Genomic DNA, 23,381 nt, shown 5'->3' with positions numbered 1-23,381 from the left:
TGCTTCACAGTTTCTTTAATATTGAACATTTTCCTCAACACATCAAATTCTACATGCGCGAATCATTATTAATGACCATAACTCTACACCGGTTTAACCTAGAGGGATCTTCCGCATCAATGTGAGGTACTATGTTATCAAATATCTTGTTTATGTTAAGTTGAAGCCTGATGAAAAATATCATCATGTGCAGCGTTGTTAATCGCAGATCAAGGACTATAGCGGTAACTGCTATTTCCAGCCTCTTAAAAGCGGAAAATAGCAGAAGAAACAGGAAAAAGCAGCAAATAGCAGGTAATAACGGAGTAGTGGTAAGCCTAAAAAGCGCTAGGCCATAGCACCGCTATAACCACTATTTGACAACACTGATCATGTGAGAATGCCTCATGGTCTAAGAATAAAAATATGCACAAAATACCAAAAACTTAAAAAGATTTCTGATTCCTTAGTATCCACCTTCCCCATGACTCAGGCATTCGAAGCACATGCGAAACATTTCATGCACCACAGCACCAACATGAGATCAGATGCTGAGATATACCAAACACAAATGTAAAATAACATAAGAGACATAAATGGAACTCAACTACCACTAACCAGTCAAATCTGTAATAACTTAAGCATATACATTAGTACTCTTCCAGGTAAAGTGGTCATCTTGTAATACTACATGCAAGGGACCGAACACTGCGTAAACACCAAAATATATAAAGTACGCAGAAATTAGAGAGAGAAACAGGTGAAAGTATGACAGAAACCTAGAGTGAAGGTTGAGCACCAGACTGAAGCCGCTGCAACCATGAGATCCTCAGATTAGGCGTTTTCAGTTGCAGAAAGATTTCCCTGTATTCCTGCTTAAGGAAAACATCTAAAGCAAACAAGTAGAGGTCACTTCCTTGCTCTAGTTGCTCCATTCCATCAAGGCATTCAATACATTCACCAATGCTATAGTTACGCTTGCCTCCAGGGGATGAAAGTCCAATAGCATTCTTTTGAATACTTTTTGATGCAACAGCATCACAAAGAAAATTAGTGTTCACATCTAAGCTGGCTGTGTCAGGTTCTTTTGCATGCAAAGGGAAAGTGACAACACTATCATCACTTTTCCTTGGTTGCGCAGCAGGTTCAGTCTCCCCTGTAAGAGTGATTCCATTGAAGATGGTTTCCAACATGTCAGCAAATTGCAGTTCCTTATGGCGAAATTGGGCAGCTTCTGGGTTTGCCTGTACCAGGTGAATAACAGAGGAAATCATGAACCTCGCTAAGATTTGCAAACTTACAACGAATACAAATTAAGTGCATTCAGTAATTTAAAATACCTGCAAATAGTTTTTCCAATCTTCATCACTAGCCTCAAACATATGGTTAGATGGATCCCATTTCATGTAACTAGTGCAAATTAGCTTACACCAAATTTTCCATTGATCCTTCATAGAATCCCAGTGATTCTTAAGTTGTAATCTATCATAATTCAAACCAGTTTTCCAATAAAATGATTCCATGATATTTTTCCAACCTTCCTTTGTAAAATGTGTCCCGGGCTTATTCCCCTTTAATGTCTCTTGCAGACATATATCAACAAAGATCTGGTGCGTTAAAGGGGTCCATGAGGCTTTGACCTTATGATATGATGAGCTAGACATGCTTTGATCACTTGCAATTGTACTTATTGGCGTAGCATTAACCAAAATGGCACCCTTATAGTCAAAACCCAGACCAACATTCTTATGTCTCTTTTCTCGCTCTTTTCCACTCAAAGAAGATGTAGCTGAAGTATCATTATGTCTCTTAAGCCCTGACCCTGATGAAGTTTCCATTTCCCCAGTTTGTACACTTGTATCAAAGATGATATCCAACTTGTTAGACAATGGCATTTCCTTAAACTGAAATTGCGCAGCTTCTGGGATTTCCTGTCACAAAATCATTTAATTATTGTTAGACCAAAACCATGAAGACCTCTCACTATAGTGAATGAATATTTATAATTACCCTGAATACCTTTATATAATTGAGCCACTCTTCCTCAGAAGCACCAAATGTTTTGGTTTCTGGGTCCCAGTTCATCCTATCATCACCAATCAACTTAACCCAGACTTTCCATTGTTTTCTGGTTGAATCAAAGTGATTCTTAATTTGTGTTTTGTCATATCTCAGACCAGTCTCTGCATAAAAGGATTCACCAATATTCCTCCAGCCCTCTTTGGTAAAATGTGTCCCGCACTTATTCCCCTTGAATACTTCTTCGAGGCATGAATCAATAAATATTTTATGATTTTCAGGTGTCCAATTGGCTTTTGAAGGCTTAGAATCAACCCAGTCCTCATCAGAAACACATTCCTTAACAACACGTTTACGTTTCTTCTCTCGCTCTTTTCCATGCAAAGGAGGTGAACCTAAAGCATCATTCAGCCACTTAGGTTTTGTTCCACTTTTAATTGCCTCAAGCCGTATTCCCTCATCATAGATGATATCCAATTTTTCTTTAAACTGGATTTCCTTAGACTGAAATTGCGCAGCTACTGGATTTTCCTGCAAAAAATTGGCTTCATAATTATTAGTCTGGAACCGTGAAGATCTCTTACCATCTTAGATAAACATTAATAATTACCAGATATACCTGAATATAATTGCGCCATTCTTCCTCAGTAGCGCCAAACTTCTTGGTTTCGGGATCCCATTTCATGCTACTATCCCCAGTCAACTCCACCCAAACTTTCCACATCTTTCTGGTTGCATCAAAATGATTCTTAATTTGTTTTTTGGTATATCTCACGCCAGTCTTTGCGTAAAAGGATCCAACAATGTTCCTCCAATTCACCTTGGCAATTCGCGTCCCCGGCTCATTCATCTTCATCATTTCTCGAAGGCATACATCAACAAATGCTTTATGGATCGCAGGTGGCCAACTGGCTTTTGCAGGTGTGCTCGACATCCTTCGCCTCGCACGATGAAAATGTTCCACTAGATTCTACATGCAACCAATAAACAAACAAACCAGTTTACAAACCTCAATTCCATTCCAATAATAATTATGAATTACATGACAAATAATGGCAGAATATGGCGGGTCATGGCGGAAAGCCGAAATCCCGCCATACATGACAAATAATTGCGGAATATGGAGGGATATCGGCCATGGCGGAAAGCCAAAAAACTGTCATGAGAAACTGCCATGGCGGATATTTGATAACACTGCCACCAACAATACTAACACCCATCAAGCACCTCATTTTCTCACAACTCTCACTCTTTATCACATCTATTACTTCTCACTATTCTCTTCATATCTCTCTATGAGTGTCTAAACATTTTGATGGTCTATCAAACACTTTCCATACAATCACCCACCATCAAACACACTTCAAACTCAAAATATAAAAATAAAATAAAAAACAGGAACAATCAAGCTCGTTGGAACAAAAACAAGACCATGCTTCTGGATATAAACGCATAACAACAAACACATGAAATGTAGTTCACTGACACTAAAACCTAAGATAAATCAAAATCGACACATGCCCATTTTCTAGAATAAAATCAAAACATAAATTCGGCCAAAAAAGAAGATATTTTTAACCTCAAACGGAGGTAAAGGACCATAAAACCTATGGTATAACAGTTCTACTACCATGTGAGGGGAATTAGGGTTAACAGAAAGGTGAGAGTGTTTTACCTGACCTAAGCTTCAACGACGACAATGCTGCATTTGGAACAATCTACTGTGCGTTGCGTCCTTACCTATGCGATTCAGAAACTCGTGAATCAACCTCCTGGTGTTTCTCTCTCTCTCTCTCTCGGTCAGAAACCTTTTTTCATTTGGGTGAGGTAAGCTTGATCAGAAACTTTTTATGTTGTTATTTTTTTGGTGGGTTATGATGGAAAACAAGGCCTATAAATGGCTTCATGGTTTTGATGAAGCCCATAAATGGCAGAGGAAGAGAGTCCATGAACTTCTTTCAACTTTTTATTTTGCATTATGGGAAAATTAATTTTGATAAAGAAATGATTCATCACCAATGTTTTGTTTGAATCTTCCTTGGTAGTCAATGGCTTAGGTCTAACTACAAAGATGTCCATGATCAATCATAGTTGATTGATACTTCAAATCTACTCACACCATAGTGAGTGAGATACGAAGAAAATAAAGAGAAATGAGTTACGATAAGGAATTCAGATTTTCTTCCATAAGTCTTCCCTCCATTACTGTGTAGCAGAATCTCAACCCTTATTTCTTTTATTTAAATGTCATGATTAATTTAGGGTGACCCCTAATATCCACCACTTTTAGAGTGGTGTAATTTTACACCACTTTTTGTAACCTGCTATAACAGGTCAACACATCTTTTTTTAAACAAATTTAAGGGGTTTGTTAACTTACACCCACTAGATTTTATGAAGGAGTAAGTTAACAAGTAACACCTTTTACTTTTACTTTGGACAAAAAAAACCACCCCATCCAATTATAAAACAACCCAAATTTTCTGGCTTTATGGTCATTTACATTTCAGTTTTTATTTTCGTTTTTAATTTTAAATTTTAAATTCAGGTTTTCCATTTTAATAAAACGTGTTCCGTTTTTTCAGCATCTATCTTTGTTTGTGCTCCATTTTCTCGTCTCGTTCTCAATTGTTCCCATGCCCTCCATTAATCTACTGATATATGCTTCTAAACTCTGATCATGAATTAACAATCCTCAATTAAAAAAAACCTCAAAACATGAAATCATGGAAATCATGTAAACAGTTTATGCTTTCGTCTTTTTCTGGTTATCATCCAATTTATTGACAATACATTGAAAGGAAAAATGAAACAATACTTCGAAGTTCGAAGGTAGTTTACTTTACAATGGAGGTAACAACAGAACCAGTCACGTAGCAGAGGAGGTTATATTTTTTAAATTTTAAAAAATTGAAACTCAAATCACAATTATGCCTATAAATTTGCATTGTTTCATAATGAGGAAAGAGAAATTATTAATTTTAAAATTTAAATAAAATTGAATTACATGAATAGCCCTGAAGTGAAGTTAGTTATTTTTAAGAACAAATTTGTGGAGTTTTTTGTCCAACAGAAAAGGTGTTGGATGTTAACTTACTCCTTCTAAAAAACAAGTGGGAGTAAGTTAACAAACCCCCAAATTTAATATATAACAAATTTTTAATGATACTTTTTTTTAATAAAAATAATGTGTTGACCGGCTATAACCAGTCAAAGTAAGTGGTGTAAAATTACACCACTCTAAAAGTGGTGCATATTAGGGGAACCCTTAATTTAGTGAGAGAAAAATTAATTGCTTTATTGTGCAATATTTGTTTTAACAATGTTAGATGGTGAAGCAGCGGGAGACAATCCATATTCTATGATAAGTGATATAATAGGAATTGCAGATAGAGTTAAGAATAACAATGAGTGAAAATACACTGAGAAAGAAAATGAGGTGTTAATGAATCATCACTCCTCATGATGGACCTTAGGGTTATTTGTTGTTCTTCATTTATTGTTTTAGTTTTTGTAGTTTGTGTAACCATATCATGTTTTATAATATTTTATGTTATAATATTGCGGTGTTAGTGTTGAGGGGGCTTTTCACCACCAATAGAAATGACAATTTTCACCGACATCCATGCGTGAATTCCCGCAAGGATTGCCACATTTAGGGCCTAGTTTCCAGGATGGGGTGGAGATCAATCTCCCTGCTACTACACAGAGTCTTGTCCTGTATATATAAATGAAAAGTACAATAATACTCTTAATAAAATTTCAAATAGATAATAAATAAATAATTATAAAAGGTCTTGAACACAACCCATGTAGAGATATGTTGGAGCTTATAGATTAATTGGTTGAAACGTACGACTCATAAGATAATATTATAGGTTTGTGGGTCAAGACCAGAGAGCTATAGGTACGCTTGGGGCAACATTAACATAGTACTCAGGCGGGGTCGGGCAACACGGAAATTCTCAGCTTAATCTTACCAGGACTATATCTTGGAAATTAGCTTGCAATAAAAATTATATTCTTATAATGAAGACTTCACATTTTAAATATGTGAAACATTTAAGAGTATATTTTAAGTGTTAGAATTCACATCTTGGATGAGTTCAATGTTGGTCTTTACATTTCAAAATTCTTTTTACCAACTCCACATATTGTTTGATGAATTTTAATTGATATTATTTAAACTAATATATTTCTATTGACTTTGATGTGGTTGCTTGTCATTTGTGGTTTTTATATTTATTGCATGACTTTATGACTTTATCTATTTTGTATATTTAATTTTTTTAAACTCACATAGTTGATAACTATGCAACCAGTGTTTTAAAACTCGGCTCGGATTGGCCGACCCGATCGGTTGGACTGGGACTCGATGACCTGACCGGTCCGAGCCTCACTTCAAATCGGTTGTGCAAGTCACTTGACTGAAACCGTTTTGAACCGACCGGTTTAATGATCAAATCGGTGACTCGGCCGGTTTTTGATTGAACTGACGAGTCACCCATTTCTTGTTTTTTTTATTAATTTGTTAATGATGTGCCATATATGGAAGCCCATTTTCTAGTAATTATTTAACCCTTTCAAATTGTTTTTTTTTTCAGTCCAGTTGGATTATTTAACATATTGGGCCTTTCAAATTGTTTTTTTTTTATCCTGTTGGAAACATTTTGTGTATAATTGGGAGAAAAACATGATATTTTGTTAAAAAATTGTTCCAGGAGGGTTCGAACACAGGACATGAAGGTAATATAAAGGAAAATCAACCACTGCACCACCATGATGTTGTTGATTAAAAACGTATTTTATTATTTATATATTAACTTTATATTGCATTGGACATTTTTTATTATTTTTTAATATACACCGAGTCAAGCAATCGAACCAGTGACCCACTGGTCCGACCAGTGACTCAGTACCCCGACCGAGTCGATGACCGAGTCGAGTTTTAAAACACTGCATGCAACTAGACTCTTCGAGACTCTGAGATCACATTAAGTTGATAGGTCTCTCCGAACAATCTTTCTTCATACACACTGTCCAGAGATCGAATCTCGGACTAAATGCTTAAGGAGTTCAGCTATCTACCAACTATTTGAACCTCATCGTAGATAGAATGAATATGAACACATTATATATTTTTGGCTTACATATATTGCCGGACCTCTAAAATTAGGGTCTTTTGGTTTAGGCCCCTCTAAATATTTTTTTTGGCATACACCTCTAAATACAAAATAATACTGAGGTTTCAGTCCATGTCATCACCTTACATCCTTTAGACGGACCTAAACCAAAGAATCATTATTTTAGAGGGACCTAAGACATGATAAAAATTGAACTTTACGTCCTCTAAAATCATGGTTCTTTGAATTATGTTCCTCTAAAATCAATGTTCCTTGGTTTATGTCCCTCTAAAATATGTCACATCAGCGTCTGTTAGGTAAAGGTAACGGCAGGTTCTTATCCCTCCATATTATTTTCAAAATAAAGGTGTATACCAAAAGAAATTATTTAAAGGGGCCTAAACCAAGAGATCCTAATTTGAGGGGGACCAAAAACATATTTAAGCCTATATTTTTTATTATTATATTCATTAATAGTTGCAAAAGCATCATTTTATTTTTGTCCACAGAAACATAAGAAGCACATTTATTAGATCTACACAACTTAAACTTATTCACCTTATATACTTGAAGCTTAGGAGTATTATTATACTTGTACCTTGGAGTATTATACTTATACCTTCTTGAATGAGCGAAGTTTCAAGTTTGCATCGTTAAAATGCAGGGTGGGTGTGTTACTTGACTTGATATAGTATGGCGTTTAAGTCTCTGGGTGATAAGTGGAAGAGGTTTGAGCTCTCTTTTGTCTAATTGAGTGGGGGAACGAATGAGGAATCTATTGATAAGTGTAAGTGTTGGTACTTCCTTTCAACAACTGAGTTCTGCTCAGGTCTTTGTAAACAAGAAAAATAATGAATCATTCTTTATTTCTGCATAAAATCAGATAAAAACAACTCCTAGGCATTATCATATTGAAACTGTATAATGGCTTTGCCAAATTCAGAGACACAATGAGTTTGAAAAAACTTACTCAAGCCGAAGCTTTTGCTTTGTTTTGGACAAAATGTCCATTTGAACCTTGTGTTGTTGAGTCATCAATAAGAGTTAGGAAATATCTCTTGCCTTTCTTAGAATTTGGAAAGCCTAACTTCATTTCTCTAGTCGGGTTTGGCCCCTCTAAAGTGAGAGGGTATAAAATATTGTTTTATTGACTTTTCAAAGTAAGTAATCATTATTAATTGTTGTGATGACTTACTTTACCCTCTGAAGTGAGTCTCTCACTTGAGAGGAGTCAAATCTTCTCTAGTCAAAGTAGGACTTTCTAATAGCTTTCAGAAGGGCTTTGAGGACACGACAATCAAAAGAATAAGCGGACACATGATTTTGAGTTGAGACAGATATAAATGTCTTAATTTTGCTGAAGGACATGTAGAACAAGTAGAAGAATTAGAAGACTTGGGAAAATGAAAATGATAATTAGAAGACTTGGGAAAATGAATTTTATTACTAAGAAAATGAAAATGAGAATTAGAAGACTTGGGAAAATGAATTTTATTACTAAGAAACTTTAACATTTTGCCAGAAAAATGGGAGAATCTAGCATGCCATAAAAAAGGCATTATGTACAGCACTTGAAACTGAATTTATAGAAGAAAACAATTTGACTAGAAAAAAAAAGTACTTACATCTGAAAAATGAGATACATACTCATTAGCTTCAAAAGTAAAAAAACTAGTAAGAACTTTCTTTACCCATGCCAATCATTTTCAACTGGTGAAGGTCTTTAATAACAAAAGAACTAACATTGAAAGTTATGAGATTAGGAGAATCAAATTATAGTGAATGAAATCATTGGAATCAAGTTCACAGTAAAACAAGGAAATATAGAGAACATGATGGAGAATGAACACGAGACACAGATTGTTAGTTCCTGCAGCAGATTAAATCTTTGAACCATTTGGAAGAGTGAAAATTATGTTATCAAGATACTTTTATGAAATAAGGACTCGAGAAAAACAAGTAATGTGAGAAGTTGCCCTCACATCTAAGATCTAGGAACAAGGATGATACATGACACGACTAGTGTCAGTTGAGATTTGAGAAACACATGCTAGAGAAAGGTGGAACAAGATAAACAATGTCAATATGTTACTTCTCTTGGATAACTAGAGAAAACAAAATTCAGTGGGGGTAGAGGCTTCATCAACAACGGATCAGTGAAAATGAGTCATTAAAACCTATCAGAAAGCATATCACATAACTATTAGCATCATCACTATCAGCATGATATTTAGCCATGACTAACAAAAATAAAGCAGTATGATGAACTTAGAAGGAAGGAGGAGGATGAAAAAAAAATGGATTCAGTATGTACAACAAGAATCAATAGCATATCATCCCATATTTGGAAGAGAGAATACTCAATTGCTATTTATGCTTCTAAGCAAGTCTAACATATGATTAAAAAGATTTCCTTTCTAACTGATCTTTCTTAAAAAGCATGGATATCAGAGAACTGCTCCAGCATTTTTGTGATCAGGCTGATCATGCTCAGTAGCAGAAACCAATTTTAAGTTGCATGAGTTGATTGCGTTAATCAGTCAATCCATATTCATTGGTAGTAATTTGATTATGTGAATGCATGAGTAGTTATTGCCTCAGCTCTTCTTTTCTTACTGTTGTGCCTGCAATTCATTTTCCATCTAAAGAGTGTAGAAGTTGGACTTAAAGTCACTCTCTAAAATCACTCACTCATAAGTCATTCACTTATTTTGAACATTAATAACATGCTTTGTGTCTCTCTTTCATCTGAGTCTTTAATGCCTATCTGGCTATCTCACTAGTCACTACAGTAAAAAATCATAACCACATCAAGAAGAGTCTTTTAATTAGCTGCAAAAAATCAGTAGGAAATAAATTATTTGTAAACATTTTTTCTGATGACAGAAGTGAAATCAACAAGAAATCTGAAAATTTATGTAGTGAGGATTCAAACAAATCATCAACTGCTTCATGGTCTAACGAGCTACAACTGGTAGGTGTGATTCTACCACACTAGAAGAGAAGCCAATTTATCAGGTATCATGGCTAACATGTGTTTAGGGTGTAGTTTCTTATGATGCAATTTTCTTAGACATTTGTCTAATTGGCCCTGATGATCACAAACAGGAAAAAAGATGGCATGATGCTTTGATACTATACTCAGATAATAAAACAAGAACATAATTCTTTCTTTCACAACATGTGAATAAGGACAACAACATTACTTTGTTGAAATGTAATATCATATCAATAACATTAACATCAGAGTTTCTCAAATCAATCGAAGTCCTTGCCTTTTGATGATTTCTCTAAATTTAACAACTCATATTATAACTTCCTCATTTATCTTAATGACCGGGATGCGACTAACCTTAGACCAATGCTTCCCCTTTCGAATTCGATACCTTGCTTCTAGTAAAGGACACTTTTCCAAATTTAGCACTGCAAGAGAGTGTGGCAGTTGATCTTCTGGCAAGGAAACAAGGCTCGGACACTTGTCAATGTGGAGTTGATGGAGAGAACTGAGATGTTGAAGCCCATTTCCTTCCAGAAACTTCAAACTGCTAAAATTATACAGGCCCAGAAACACAAGAGAAGTGGGCAGCAACCTCTCCTTGAGCAGTGTGTTCATAAGATCTTGGTCCCCAAAGCCAAAAACATAAAGATGGGACAAAGAAGTGAGGTGTTGGAATTGGGAACCAAATTCATGCTTAGACATAGATGACAGAATTCCAAGATCAAGAGAAAGTGATCGTATATTAGAAGGCAAACAGCTTGGGGATATTGCTAGCTCTGGAAGACTAGCAAGGCCCAAATGTTCAAGGGAAGGAATATCGCTTTGTTCCGGAAATGACTTGAGTTTCTCACAATCAGTGACATTGAAATCAACCAACTTACGAGCGGACCCTCCAATTTCTTCCAAGGTTGGACAAAAACAAATGTTAAGCTCTTGAAGGGAAGGGAAGCTACCTAATGGAAAAGATTTCAGGGAATGACAACTATTCCAAAGTACCACTTTTTCAAGTGATGTGTATTTGTGCCAACTTTCATGAGATAGAAATTCTAACTTCCTGCAGTTCCAAATTTCAAGTGATTGCAATGAAGTGGGCAAACCATCTATTGGGAAGGAAATCAGAGTCAAGTCTTTAAGAGTCAATTCTTGAAGACAGTTGGCACTGAGTATCATTCTAGGCAAAGACTGCAAGCTGTCACACTTTTCAATTGATAGTTTACAATAAGAATTTTTTTCAAGCAAAGACAACAAACCTCCTCCTTCTGTAATATGAATTACTTCAATTGATGTATTCCAGTGCAGATCAGATGATATTGCCTTTAGCTGGTTACATTCTGAGATATGAACCTCTGACAATGAAGGTAGATACTTCGGCAAGTTTCCTCTCAAGTTAGGGCACCTGTTTAAACACAAATGCTTAAGACGAGGAAAAGGAAAGTTGCTACCTACATCTTGAAATGGTAGCCACTCCTGCCACTCTGACATGTCTTCAAATTCGAGACTCTCCAAAACTGGAAATGGTTGAAATGAAGAGGAGCTTGCATTGCAGCAGTAGAACTCGTGCCCAACTGTCTTCACCATTTTCATCCTCTTGATTACAAGCTCCTTGAGAGAAGGTAGTTGTCCAAATGGTGGAAGTGAGAAACAAAAATTGCAATCACTGATACCAAGGACTGTGATGTTTGAAAATGAAGAATCTCCTATCCAATTTGGAAAGCTGGTGCCACCATAATATCTGATGTGGAGTTTCAATAAACGTGTTGATGGCTGCAGGCTGTCAAGTACATGTCTTTCAACTTGTGAATCTTGTTCTTGTGGATCATTTCCCCATTCTAGCATAAGCTCATCAATTAGCTCTTTGGTCTTTAAGTTGGCCTTCAATGCATCCATGTGATCGACAACATTTTGCAACCTCAAAATACATAGCTTGCCCTGCAAATGAGGAAAGTTTCTTAACTCTTGAATACTTAATCCATCTTCTCCTCTACCAATAACAAAAGTAGTCAAACTACAGAGATTTTGCAGCCTGCTGATTTGTGCTGGCATCTCCATCAAATTAGTGTCACTAACATCAAGGTGGCGTAAACTGATAAGATTTCCAATCTGCCATGGCAACTGATTAAGAAATTTACAATGTGATAACAACAAGGTCTGTAAATTATAGAGGGTAAAGGTTTCTGCAGGCAACCTTCTGATGGAAGTATAGGAAAGGTCTAGATATTGCAAGTGCACCAAATTCCCAATGGAATCAGGCAGCTTTGTGATGTTTTTGTATTTCGACAGTGATAGCATTCGTAAGCATCTTAGTTTTGGCAACAAATCAGGTAACACCCTTGTGGTTATGTAACAATCTGATCCATGCAGAGATCGTGGTAGAAAGGTGCGTAATGATTTGAGGTCATAAAAGCTCTCAAATTTTGTAGAGACATCATACTTGTCTCTTGAATATGACAAATGGCGGACCCTTTTTTGGATTTCATTGCCTTCAAAGCAGCAAGAACCTTTTCCAGATACAAGTCTAGCTAAGTCATATACCAATTCATGCATACGAAATTTTTCCTTAACAGCTTCATCTTTATGAATTAAGGATCTAGATAATAATTCATTGAAGCAGTCATCACCAGCTAATTCCATTGTGTTCTCTCCATGGGCTTGTAGAAATCCTTCAGCCATCCATAGCAAAATCAATTCCCTCCTATCCAACAAATGTTGCTTTGGAAAAATTGAGCAATACGCAAAACATCTTTTTAAGTGTGCTGGAAGATGAAGGTAACTTATGAGCAAAGCTGGTAAAACAACATCATGTGCCCATAAGTTGCTATTCAGAACTCTATTCCATTCCTTCACATCAAGATTTGATCGCAGAAGACCTCCCAATGTTTTAGCTGCTAATGGCAGTCCACCACATTTTTTGGCAATTTTCCTCCCAATTTCTACAAGGACTGGGTATCTGTCACAATCTTCATTTCCAAATGCATGCTTGGCAAGTAAACACCAGCAATTTTCATCTGTTAGAAGTTTCAACTCACAAATTGGGGAGCTATGAGTATGTGTGAGCTCTGAAACTCTTTGTTGTCGGGTTGTCACAATGATCTTACTTCCCTTTTTACCGCTACATAAAGGAGTGATTAGGTGATGCCAGTCATTGTACTTCTCATTCCAAAGGTCATCTAACACGAGCAAAAACTTTTTGTCTTTCAAGCTGTTCTTTAATTCAACACGAAGAACATCTAGGTTTGTACTATTGTTGATTTTTGAGGTGAAAGACTCAACGAGATTCTTTGTTATCCTGAAAACATCATAATCCTCTGATACACATGCCCAAGCTTTCATATCAAAATGCCTTTGCACTGTACTATCATTGTAAAGAACTTGGGCCATGGTTGTTTTGCCCATACCTCCCATGCCTAATATTGTGATCACTTCTATATCATTAGACTTTGAATCATCATCAGATAAAACCATGTTCAATAGCTTCTTTTTGTCATCCTCCCTAGCCACCACAACAGACTCCACCACTGAATCTGAACTTGTTCTGAAAGAGACTCTCCTAGTAACATTTTGCAAACCAAGAATATCTTTCTGTTGGACAAAATATTCTAGCCTTTGAGATACCGCTTCAAGCTTGGAATTCATGCTCCTATAGAATTTGTTAAAAGGAGGTGAAAGTAATGATCTCACCTTGGCAGTACACTTCACAGATTCTCCTTTGACCTTGCGCCTTATAGAATCTGTGTTTATTTCATCCAGTATATCTTCTGCATCTAAGACAGCATCTTTTAACTCATCAAGCCATGCTTTCACTGCAAGATCAGTAATCTGCTTCTCCTCTGCATCATTGAGCACAGCATTAAGTGCCAGCAACTTTATCTTCAACTCATCTAACAGAGATTCATTCAGCTTTCTATTGGCATAGAAATCTCGAAACTCACTGGAAGCTATCCTGCTTAATAAGATGTCCACACAAGAAGAGATAAGTGCTTGACCCACCAAAGCTAAGGCCATTTTTTTTTTCTTTTGTAATGTAAATTGTTTCAGAACTCAGAAGCTTCACCTAAATGATGAATGTGATATTGAATTATTGATCCGTGAGAATGACAAATGAGGATATCATAATACTATGTCAAAGTCAATGCCTTAATTTTGGTCACGTGTCGTGACTCGTGAAATATGGTACACTTAAATTAGTATTTATTTTATTTGAGCTAACAGGTGAACCACCATAGCTTAGTCAAAGTGTCAAACTACATGGTGTGGTGTAGTGGTTAGCTTACTTCGTCCCTTAACCATATGGTCAGGAGTTAGATCCTTGCTAATGGGAATGAAACACATATTGCGGCTATCCATTTAGAGCTTAGTGCGAGCACCCGCTGAGAGAGATTAATCACGGCTATCGGCGGTGGATACCCTGAGCCAAAAATAAGTTGAGTGATGAAATTTAATGTAACACGAATATACCCTTTGAATAATCTTCACTTTTCACCGTCGACTTCTTTTCTCTTCACTCTTCTAATCATCGGAGCAACAGTTCGCTCTCACCCAAACAACAACGTCCTAACCATTTTCATAGTTTTTTGTTCCTAAAAAAAGTTATTTGAAATGAGCAGTGCTATTTGCTACAAAGGTCTAAGGCACGAGAGTGCACGAGGAGCAATTAGTGGCGGTTTTAAACCACCACTAACTTGCGGTGCCAGGAAAAAATTCAAATTTAATGCATTTCTGGCGATTTAAAACCGCCACTAAAATGCGGTGCTTTAATAACCGTATACGTTACACATTTCTGGCGGTTTGAAACCGCCATAAACTGCCTCGTGCTTGGTGCACGAGACCCCACCTCGTGCCCCACAGCATTTTCCATTTGAAATAATGACTCGTGGCGTCATAATGCATGTGGCTTATTTTTTACCCAATCATCTGTTCATGTGGTAATTCTAATTAGATGTAAGTTGTTCACGTGATTTTTTTCAGGGTTAATGGTCAAATTAGTCATTGAGTTTGTAAGCGAGTTTGATTTTAGTCATTCTAACGAAAAATAACATTTAGTGGCGGTTATTTATACAATTACTGGCGGTTTTTGACCACCACTAAATGTCATTTTTCGTCAAATGAGCTAAAATCAAACTCACTTACAAACTCATGGACTAATTTGACCATTAATCATTTTATTCATTAGTTCTGGACTTTCCTTGCAAACATTTTCAAATTAGTTTTGGTTTCTGTCTTGTCTCCCCCTTTTTTTCTTCCACAAACTCTAACACCTCCTCCTTCACCAATGATGGCCATAACTCTACCATTTTCCAACGGCTGCTTCAACCTCCACCTCCCCCCCTCTCCTCCCATTTCCCCACCTCCCCCTCCTCCCGTTTCCCCACAATTTGTTACCTCCACAACTTAAAATATATAGATTCGTCGTAGTTTATAGCTGTCAAGCTGCCACATGAACTGTTAGCTGTAAAACAACCTAGCATATTTGCATTCAAAAGTCAAATTTGGTACATGTTGTTGATGTACTAGCTGGTCATATGACGGTGGAGGGAGCTAGCAAACCTACTCTTTTAAATTATAGATAGAAAGCTTGTTTGTTGATTGAAATACAAGTGTGAGAGCTAAATTAGAAGAGGAATGAGAAAGAAGTTCTTAGTGTTGTTTTCAAAGTGTATTAACTACTAAGAAAAGCTAAAATTATGTAGTAGTATTACTTCTACTAAAATATTATGTCTCCATTTTTATAAGTGTAATTTTATAGCTATTTTATTTTAATGAGGTAATTTTTGTTTAATTGCCAATGATAGGACATTAGCTATTATTTACGAGCATAACTTAACATTTTAATGTGTTGTAAAGAGTCTTAAATATGGTTAAAAATGTGTGTTGTAAGATAATCTTATTTTTAGTCCCTTCGTATTATTTAATTTTTTGTCCTTGTAAAATTATTTCCCCGTTTTTACCCCCTTTAATATCTTAAATTACCACACCTGATATTGTTAAATGATACGTTGGCTAACAAACATTCATGTTAGCATTCTAGGTATCACCATATAATGTAAGACGTAATTTTTCTGTATAATAATCAATAATAAAACATTGAATAATGATATATAATGATAAACTAAACCAAAATATAATAATAAACTAAAACATTTATAAAAAATATTAGATTTTCTATACCTCAACAGACACAAAATAGAAAGTTCTTAAAACAAAATAGACAGTGCAAAGGGTGCACTGGAGAGTCCTATGTATTCTTCTCTGTAGTTCATGATGAGCTTCTATGCTTCAAAATTTTGGACAAATCCATTACTTTTTGACATAATAATTAGGAGGAAAAATGAAAGCATGCCATCCAAGTTTCTTAGTGTGAAGAACACATTTTTAGTGCACGCAATGGGCAAATCAAGCATTACTTCATCTATATGATTGTCAATCAATACACGGGATGAGGGAAGAATTGAAATTAATTAACAAACACCAGACTTTTTCCTTTTGTACATCATAATTTAGACAGTAAGGATAAATTCTTGACTACAAAGCATGAGATAAATTGGAATGAAAAACAAGAGTTTAGAGAAAGGCCGTCGAAAATCCTACGTTGCATTTCACATGCAAAGTATGAAAGTTCCACATCATTCTATATTGGTGTACACAGCATCATAAATATCTTGAAAATTCTTGTTATAAACATCAGCCTAATCTTGCTTCTCTACGTAACACCTAGAAAATAGAAAGCCATATAAGAAACTCAGATAAGAATGGGTGTGTGGGGGTGCAAAGAGCAAAAGCAAAATCAATGACTATTTACCTCCTCAGCGAATTTTATCAAAATCGTCATCCGAGGCCGTTGCTGACCTTCCATGGGCACAAAATGAGCTGTTACAACAGCTGGAAATCCGGCACTATCCAAGACACCCTTCATTGATGAATGGAAAACAAAAAGCACTCAATTGCACCTTCTCTAATAAGAATCACATAACTAGAAGGTAACTGCGTGAAGCAAAGCACTTACCCGTACTATTCCAGCAACAAATGCTCCGCAGTTAAACGTCCCCATGTCTTTTGGGATAGAAATGAATCTATAAACCAGAAATTCATAAGCTCACAACTAATAGATGGACAAAAATCTGGTATGTGTAGCAGTTCAAATATAATATTGAGACTGAAATTTTACTTGTTTACTAGGAGCTCTTTTTCACTGATCATGTATTCATCTTCATGTTCAGTTCCTTTCTCCAGCGAGTCAGCTACCTAATATAATGACAAAAAAATATTGAAACTCAAGGAGGTGCTAAAAAAACTTAGTTGCCAACGCACATATTAGAATAAGTATATGATCCAGAACAGAGTATAAAATAGCCAATAGTTTCTGCTTAGCAAACTTCCCACAATTTTTATGTGCTTAGTTGTAAGATTTGCTGAAGTTACCTCCCTTACACCATTGATTATAATTTATAAATACATATCTATGTCTAGGTATTGAATAGTTCTTCTCGTCTGAAGGACCATATCATGGCGAACCTAAGGATCAAACTAGTTAAAATACCGTAAAAACACATACAAGCTTTAGAATGAACTTAGTTGCCAACGCACATATTAGAATAAGTATATGAACCAGAACAGAGTATAAAATAGCCAATAGTTTCTGCTTAGCAAACTTCCCACAATTTTTATGTGCTTAGTTGTAAGATTTGCTGAAGTTACCTCCCTTACACCATTGATTATAATTTATAAATACATATCTATGTCTAGGTATTGAATAGTTCTTCTCGTCTGAAGGACCATATCATGGCGAACCTAAGGATCAAACTAGTTAAAATACCGTAAAAACACATACAAGCTTTAGAATGAACAACCCAAAACAGCTTTGCATTAAACACAGCCCATCATATAATTTTATTCTATCCCGCATGTTGTATAGCTAAGATAAAACTGTTTTCAGGATTGTAATGTTCATTTATATTCTGAAGGACATAGACGCTAGAACTTAGATACTTTTTGTCAGACTAAAAAGGCATTCCATACTGGGAGTCAAGGACAAGAAAGGATCAATGCTCATGTCTCTAAGCAAGGATATTCCACTTCTTTTATTTTACTCACCTTCTCATATAATATTGATAAAATAGGGGGGGGGGGGGGGAAGTGGGGAAAAACAAATTTTGATAAAGGAGCTCACCTTTCCGAATAATACTTTCCACACTGTACTGTGCACAAAAGAAAGAATACCCAACAGCCGTGTCTCCCTTCTGTTTCCCTGTAATTTCAGAATAATATTGCTATATCAATCATGCCAACTCCATGCAAAAATATAGAGATATTCAAACTTTAAAGTCAAACTCATTACTAAATACTAACTGTCAAGTCCAATATATACAAAAGATCAACTTATAGCCCAAATGAATATATAAGCCAATTTTTACCACGATGTCTAGTTGTGGACAAAGTAGTATTTGACAGAATAATGGATGAGTATGGACTCTTTCACTTTAGAAAGAGAATGTTAACAAGCCAAAAGGGTGGGCGTCTGGAAGTCTATTGGTGGTAAAGAGAAAAGAACTGATAAGACTGATCTCTTTGGTTGATTTGGGTAGAGTTTTGGTTTAATACCAATAATAATAGCTATGCCAATATGACACCCTTCCAAGCTCTTTATGGGAGAGGTCCACTTACTATTTTTAAACGAGATACTTTTCATTCCAAAGTTGAGGAGGTCAATATGTTGACTCAGGAGGGGACAACATGCCTGGTAGATTAAAGAAAAATTTGGAAAAAGCTCAAGAACAGATGAAGGTGCAGGCTGACAAGAAGGAGGGAGATCGAGTTGCAGGTGGATGATTGGATTTACTTGAAAAAAGAAATGGAAAGCTTGTGCATCATCTTTATGGCCCTTACAAAATTGAGGAGACTAGGAGAAGTTGCCTATAGTTTGCAACTTCCACGACACAGTAGAGTACATCCTGTTTTTCACTTTTGCCTATTAAAGAATATGCAAGTTCAGGCACAGCACAGCCTTAGCCCTTACCAGAAGATCTGTCTATGGGAGTTACAGACTCAACTACAGGACATTATGAACCTATGCTACAATGCTAAGGTTCAAGCTTAAGTATTGATCAAATGACAAAGCCGCCCGGATTGTGAGAGTTCTCCGGAACAACAGACTTTCACTACAGTCAACCGTGGGGAGAGTGTTGATAGTAGAGGCCAATAATAATATTAAAAATATAATTAAAATCATTCAGGAGTCTTCACCCAAATCTTAAGCTTTGTCATGAGTGTTAGAAGTGATTGAAACAATTAGATAGTTGAAAATTGAGTTCTGTTATTACTTATTAGTGCTACTGCTAAGCTAGTCTTATTAGTTGTTAACTTTGCTATAAAATAGCAATCCCTCTCCTCTCATCTGTCTGTGTGTTCCAACAATGAGCTTATGATATATAAAGTAAAACTTGTACAAGGATTATTTACAAAACTCGCCGTACCTTTTCTCTGTGGCAAAGCAGCTCGAGTACTCGAGCCCCAACAGCATATCCAGCATCCTCCAACCTGGTGGATTTAATTGTAAAGTATCAAACTACATAATAATAATAATATATTCAAGAAAAATAAATCTTGAATTCATAAAATCTGGAATTTTGTTCTCTCTTAAAACTTGCTAAGTTGCAAAATAAAACACATATAATTAAAATGTTAGACTTATTCTTCACTATCCTGGATCCAGAAAAACAAATAAAAAACACCATTAATACTGATCATTCAATTGACCTTCGTTCGAGCTCGCCGATGTTGTCGACCTGGGTTTGATTGTACTGAACAAGCTCAGAGAACAAGAATGCGAACGCACTCAAACTAACCTGCATCATCATCATCATCAAATTAGGCTCAGATTGAAAAGCGAGATGAGATCTGACGGAAAAAACAAAAAGGGGGAAATTGAAAACCTCTTGCTTGCCCTTGGTGAGGGGCTTGTCAAGGATGTTACTGTACTGCTTCATCTTTCCGACGCCGATCATTCTCTTCTCTTGCTTGGCGGCCGGCGACGAAGGACGGAAGGATTTCGTGAACACTGAAACAGTGTGTTGTTGTGCTCAAGAGTGAATCGTGAAACTGAGAAAGTGAGAGAGAAGACACGGGTGGGTTCTCGGCCATGACGGAAAGCCAAAAAACCGCCATGAGAAACTGCCATGGCGGATATATAGCACTCCCACCAACAATACAAACACCCATCAAGCACCTCATTTTCTCGACATCTCTCACTTCTTATCACATCATATATCACATCTATTACTTCTCTCTATTCTCTATTCTCTTCAACTCTCAATGGGTGTCTAAGCATTTTGGTGGTCCATCAAACACTTCCCATACTAATAACCCACCATCAAACACGCTTCAAACTCAAAATAAATAAAAACAAGACCATGCTTCTGGATATAAACGCATAACAACAAACACATGAAATGTAGTTCACTGACACTAAAACCTAAGATAAATCAAAATCGACACATGCCCATTTTCTAGAATAAAATCAAAACATAAATTCGGCCAAAAAAGAAGATATTTTTAACCTCAAACGGAGGTAAAGGACCATAAAACCTATGGTATAACAGTTCTACTACCATGTGAGGGGAATTAGGGTTAACAGAAAGGTGAGAGTGTTTTACCTGACCTAAGCTTCAACGACGACAATGCTGCATTTGGAACAATCTACTGTGCGTTGCGTCCTTACCTATGCGATTCAGAAACTCGTGAATCAACCTCCTGGTGTTTCTCTCTCTCTCTCTCTCGGTCAGAAACCTTTTTTCATTTGGGTGAGGTAAGCTTGATCAGAAACTTTTTATGTTGTTATTTTTTTGGTGGGTTATGATGGAAAACAAGGCCTATAAATGGCTTCATGGTTTTGATGAAGCCCATAAATGGCAGAGGAAGAGAGTCCATGAACTTCTTTCAACTTTTTATTTTGCATTATGGGAAAATTAATTTTGATAAAGAAATGATTCATCACCAATGTTTTGTTTGAATCTTCCTTGGTAGTCAATGGCTTAGGTCTAACTACAAAGATGTCCATGATCAATCATAGTTGATTGATACTTCAAATCTACTCACACCATAGTGAGTGAGATACGAAGAAAATAAAGAGAAATGAGTTACGATAAGGAATTCAGATTTTCTTCCATAAGTCTTCCCTCCATTACTGTGTAGCAGAATCTCAACCCTTATTTCTTTTATTTAAATGTCATGATTAATTTAGGGTGACCCCTAATATCCACCACTTTTAGAGTGGTGTAATTTTACACCACTTTTTGTAACCTGCTATAACAGGTCAACACATCTTTTTTTAAACAAATTTAAGGGGTTTGTTAACTTACACCCACTAGATTTTATGAAGGAGTAAGTTAACAAGTAACACCTTTTACTTTTACTTTGGACAAAAAAAACCACCCCATCCAATTATAAAACAACCCAAATTTTCTGGCTTTATGGTCATTTACATTTCAGTTTTTATTTTCGTTTTTAATTTTAAATTTTAAATTCAGGTTTTCCATTTTAATAAAACGTGTTCCGTTTTTTCAGCATCTATCTTTGTTTGTGCTCCATTTTCTCGTCTCGTTCTCAATTGTTCCCATGCCCTCCATTAATCTACTGATATATGCTTCTAAACTCTGATCATGAATTAACAATCCTCAATTAAAAAAAACCTCAAAACATGAAATCATGGAAATCATGTAAACAGTTTATGCTTTCGTCTTTTTCTGGTTATCATCCAATTTATTGACAATACATTGAAAGGAAAAATGAAACAATACTTCGAAGTTCGAAGGTAGTTTACTTTACAATGGAGGTAACAACAGAACCAGTCACGTAGCAGAGGAGGTTATATTTTTTAAATTTTAAAAAATTGAAACTCAAATCACAATTATGCCTATAAATTTGCATTGTTTCATAATGAGGAAAGAGAAATTATTAATTTTAAAATTTAAATAAAATTGAATTACATGAATAGCCCTGAAGTGAAGTTAGTTATTTTTAAGAACAAATTTGTGGAGTTTTTTGTCCAACAGAAAAGGTGTTGGATGTTAACTTACTCCTTCTAAAAAACAAGTGGGAGTAAGTTAACAAACCCCCAAATTTAATATATAACAAATTTTTAATGATACTTTTTTTTAATAAAAATAATGTGTTGACCGGCTATAACCAGTCAAAGTAAGTGGTGTAAAATTACACCACTCTAAAAGTGGTGCATATTAGGGGAACCCTTAATTTAGTGAGAGAAAAATTAATTGCTTTATTGTGCAATATTTGTTTTAACAATGTTAGATGGTGAAGCAGCGGGAGACAATCCATATTCTATGATAAGTGATATAATAGGAATTGCAGATAGAGTTAAGAATAACAATGAGTGAAAATACACTGAGAAAGAAAATGAGGTGTTAATGAATCATCACTCCTCATGATGGACCTTAGGGTTATTTGTTGTTCTTCATTTATTGTTTTAGTTTTTATAGTTTGTGTAACCATATCATGTTTTATAATATTTTATGTTATAATATTGCGGTGTTAGTGTTGAGGGGGCTTTTCACCACCAATAGAAATGACAATTTTCACCGACATCCATGCGTGAATTCCCGCAAGGATTGCCACATTTAGGGCCTAGTTTCCAGGATGGGGTGGAGATCAATCTCCCTGCTACTACACAGAGTCTTGTCCTGTATATATAAATGAAAAGTACAATAATACTCTTAATAAAATTTCAAATAGATAATAAATAAATAATTATAAAAGGTCTTGAACACAACCCATGTAGAGATATGTTGGAGCTTATAGATTAATTGGTTGAAACGTACGACTCATAAGATAATATTATAGGTTTGTGGGTCAAGACCAGAGAGCTATAGGTACGCTTGGGGCAACATTAACATAGTACTCAGGCGGGGTCGGGCAACACGGAAATTCTCAGCTTAATCTTACCAGGACTATATCTTGGAAATTAGCTTGCAATAAAAATTATATTCTTATAATGAAGACTTCACATTTTAAATATGTGAAACATTTAAGAGTATATTTTAAGTGTTAGAATTCACATCTTGGATGAGTTCAATGTTGGTCTTTACATTTCAAAATTCTTTTTACCAACTCCACATATTGTTTGATGAATTTTAATTGATATTATTTAAACTAATATATTTCTATTGACTTTGATGTGGTTGCTTGTCATTTGTGGTTTTTATATTTATTGCATGACTTTATGACTTTATCTATTTTGTATATTTAATTTTTTT

At 35.7% G+C, this 23,381-nt stretch overlaps 3 protein-coding genes across 6 annotated transcripts; all 3 read right to left on the bottom strand.

Annotated features, from left to right (window-relative positions):
• Positions 1-553: 553 nt before the first annotated feature.
• On the bottom strand, positions 554-3,847 carry LOC130726336 (L10-interacting MYB domain-containing protein). 2 transcript variants are annotated; one of them, XM_057577589.1, is made up of 5 exons: positions 3,679-3,847; positions 2,618-2,968; positions 1,999-2,529; positions 1,320-1,910; positions 554-1,223 (listed from the first exon to the last, which is right to left on the bottom strand). In XM_057577589.1, exons 2-5 carry the CDS (start codon positions 2,930-2,932, stop codon positions 759-761), a joined length of 1,902 nt encoding a protein of 633 aa, XP_057433572.1. In that variant the 5' UTR covers positions 2,933-2,968; positions 3,679-3,847; the 3' UTR covers positions 554-758. The 2 variants fall into 2 exon arrangements, with proteins under 2 accessions (XP_057433572.1, XP_057433571.1); XM_057577588.1 differs by having other exon boundaries at positions 3,674-3,846.
• A 6,423-nt stretch (positions 3,848-10,270) lies between these two features.
• On the bottom strand, positions 10,271-14,198 carry LOC130726335 (putative disease resistance protein At3g14460). The gene has a single exon (XM_057577587.1). The coding sequence runs from the start codon at positions 14,119-14,121 to the stop codon at positions 10,426-10,428; it is 3,696 nt and encodes a 1,231-aa protein (XP_057433570.1). The 5' UTR covers positions 14,122-14,198; the 3' UTR covers positions 10,271-10,425.
• A 2,355-nt stretch (positions 14,199-16,553) lies between these two features.
• LOC130726334 (uncharacterized) lies at positions 16,554-20,927 on the bottom strand. 3 transcript variants are annotated; one of them, XM_057577584.1, is made up of 9 exons: positions 20,766-20,927; positions 20,046-20,211; positions 19,870-19,958; positions 19,587-19,650; positions 18,284-18,361; positions 17,282-17,358; positions 17,120-17,186; positions 16,916-17,023; positions 16,554-16,827 (listed from the first exon to the last, which is right to left on the bottom strand). In XM_057577584.1, the coding sequence occupies exons 2-9, from the start codon at positions 20,115-20,117 to the stop codon at positions 16,798-16,800; spliced, it is 585 nt and encodes a 194-aa protein (XP_057433567.1). In that variant the 5' UTR covers positions 20,118-20,211; positions 20,766-20,927; the 3' UTR covers positions 16,554-16,797. The 3 variants fall into 3 exon arrangements, with proteins under 3 accessions (XP_057433567.1, XP_057433568.1, XP_057433569.1); XM_057577585.1 differs by having other exon boundaries at positions 20,046-20,170; positions 20,766-20,924; XM_057577586.1 differs by having other exon boundaries at positions 20,771-20,920.
• Positions 20,928-23,381: the final 2,454 nt, after the last annotated feature.

This window comes from Lotus japonicus, chromosome 6 (assembly GCF_012489685.1).
Source record: "Lotus japonicus ecotype B-129 chromosome 6, LjGifu_v1.2".
Taxonomy (NCBI): domain Eukaryota; kingdom Viridiplantae; phylum Streptophyta; class Magnoliopsida; order Fabales; family Fabaceae; genus Lotus; species Lotus japonicus.
Note: the sequence above shows the minus strand (reverse complement) of the source record. Positions and strands in the feature narration are given on the sequence as shown.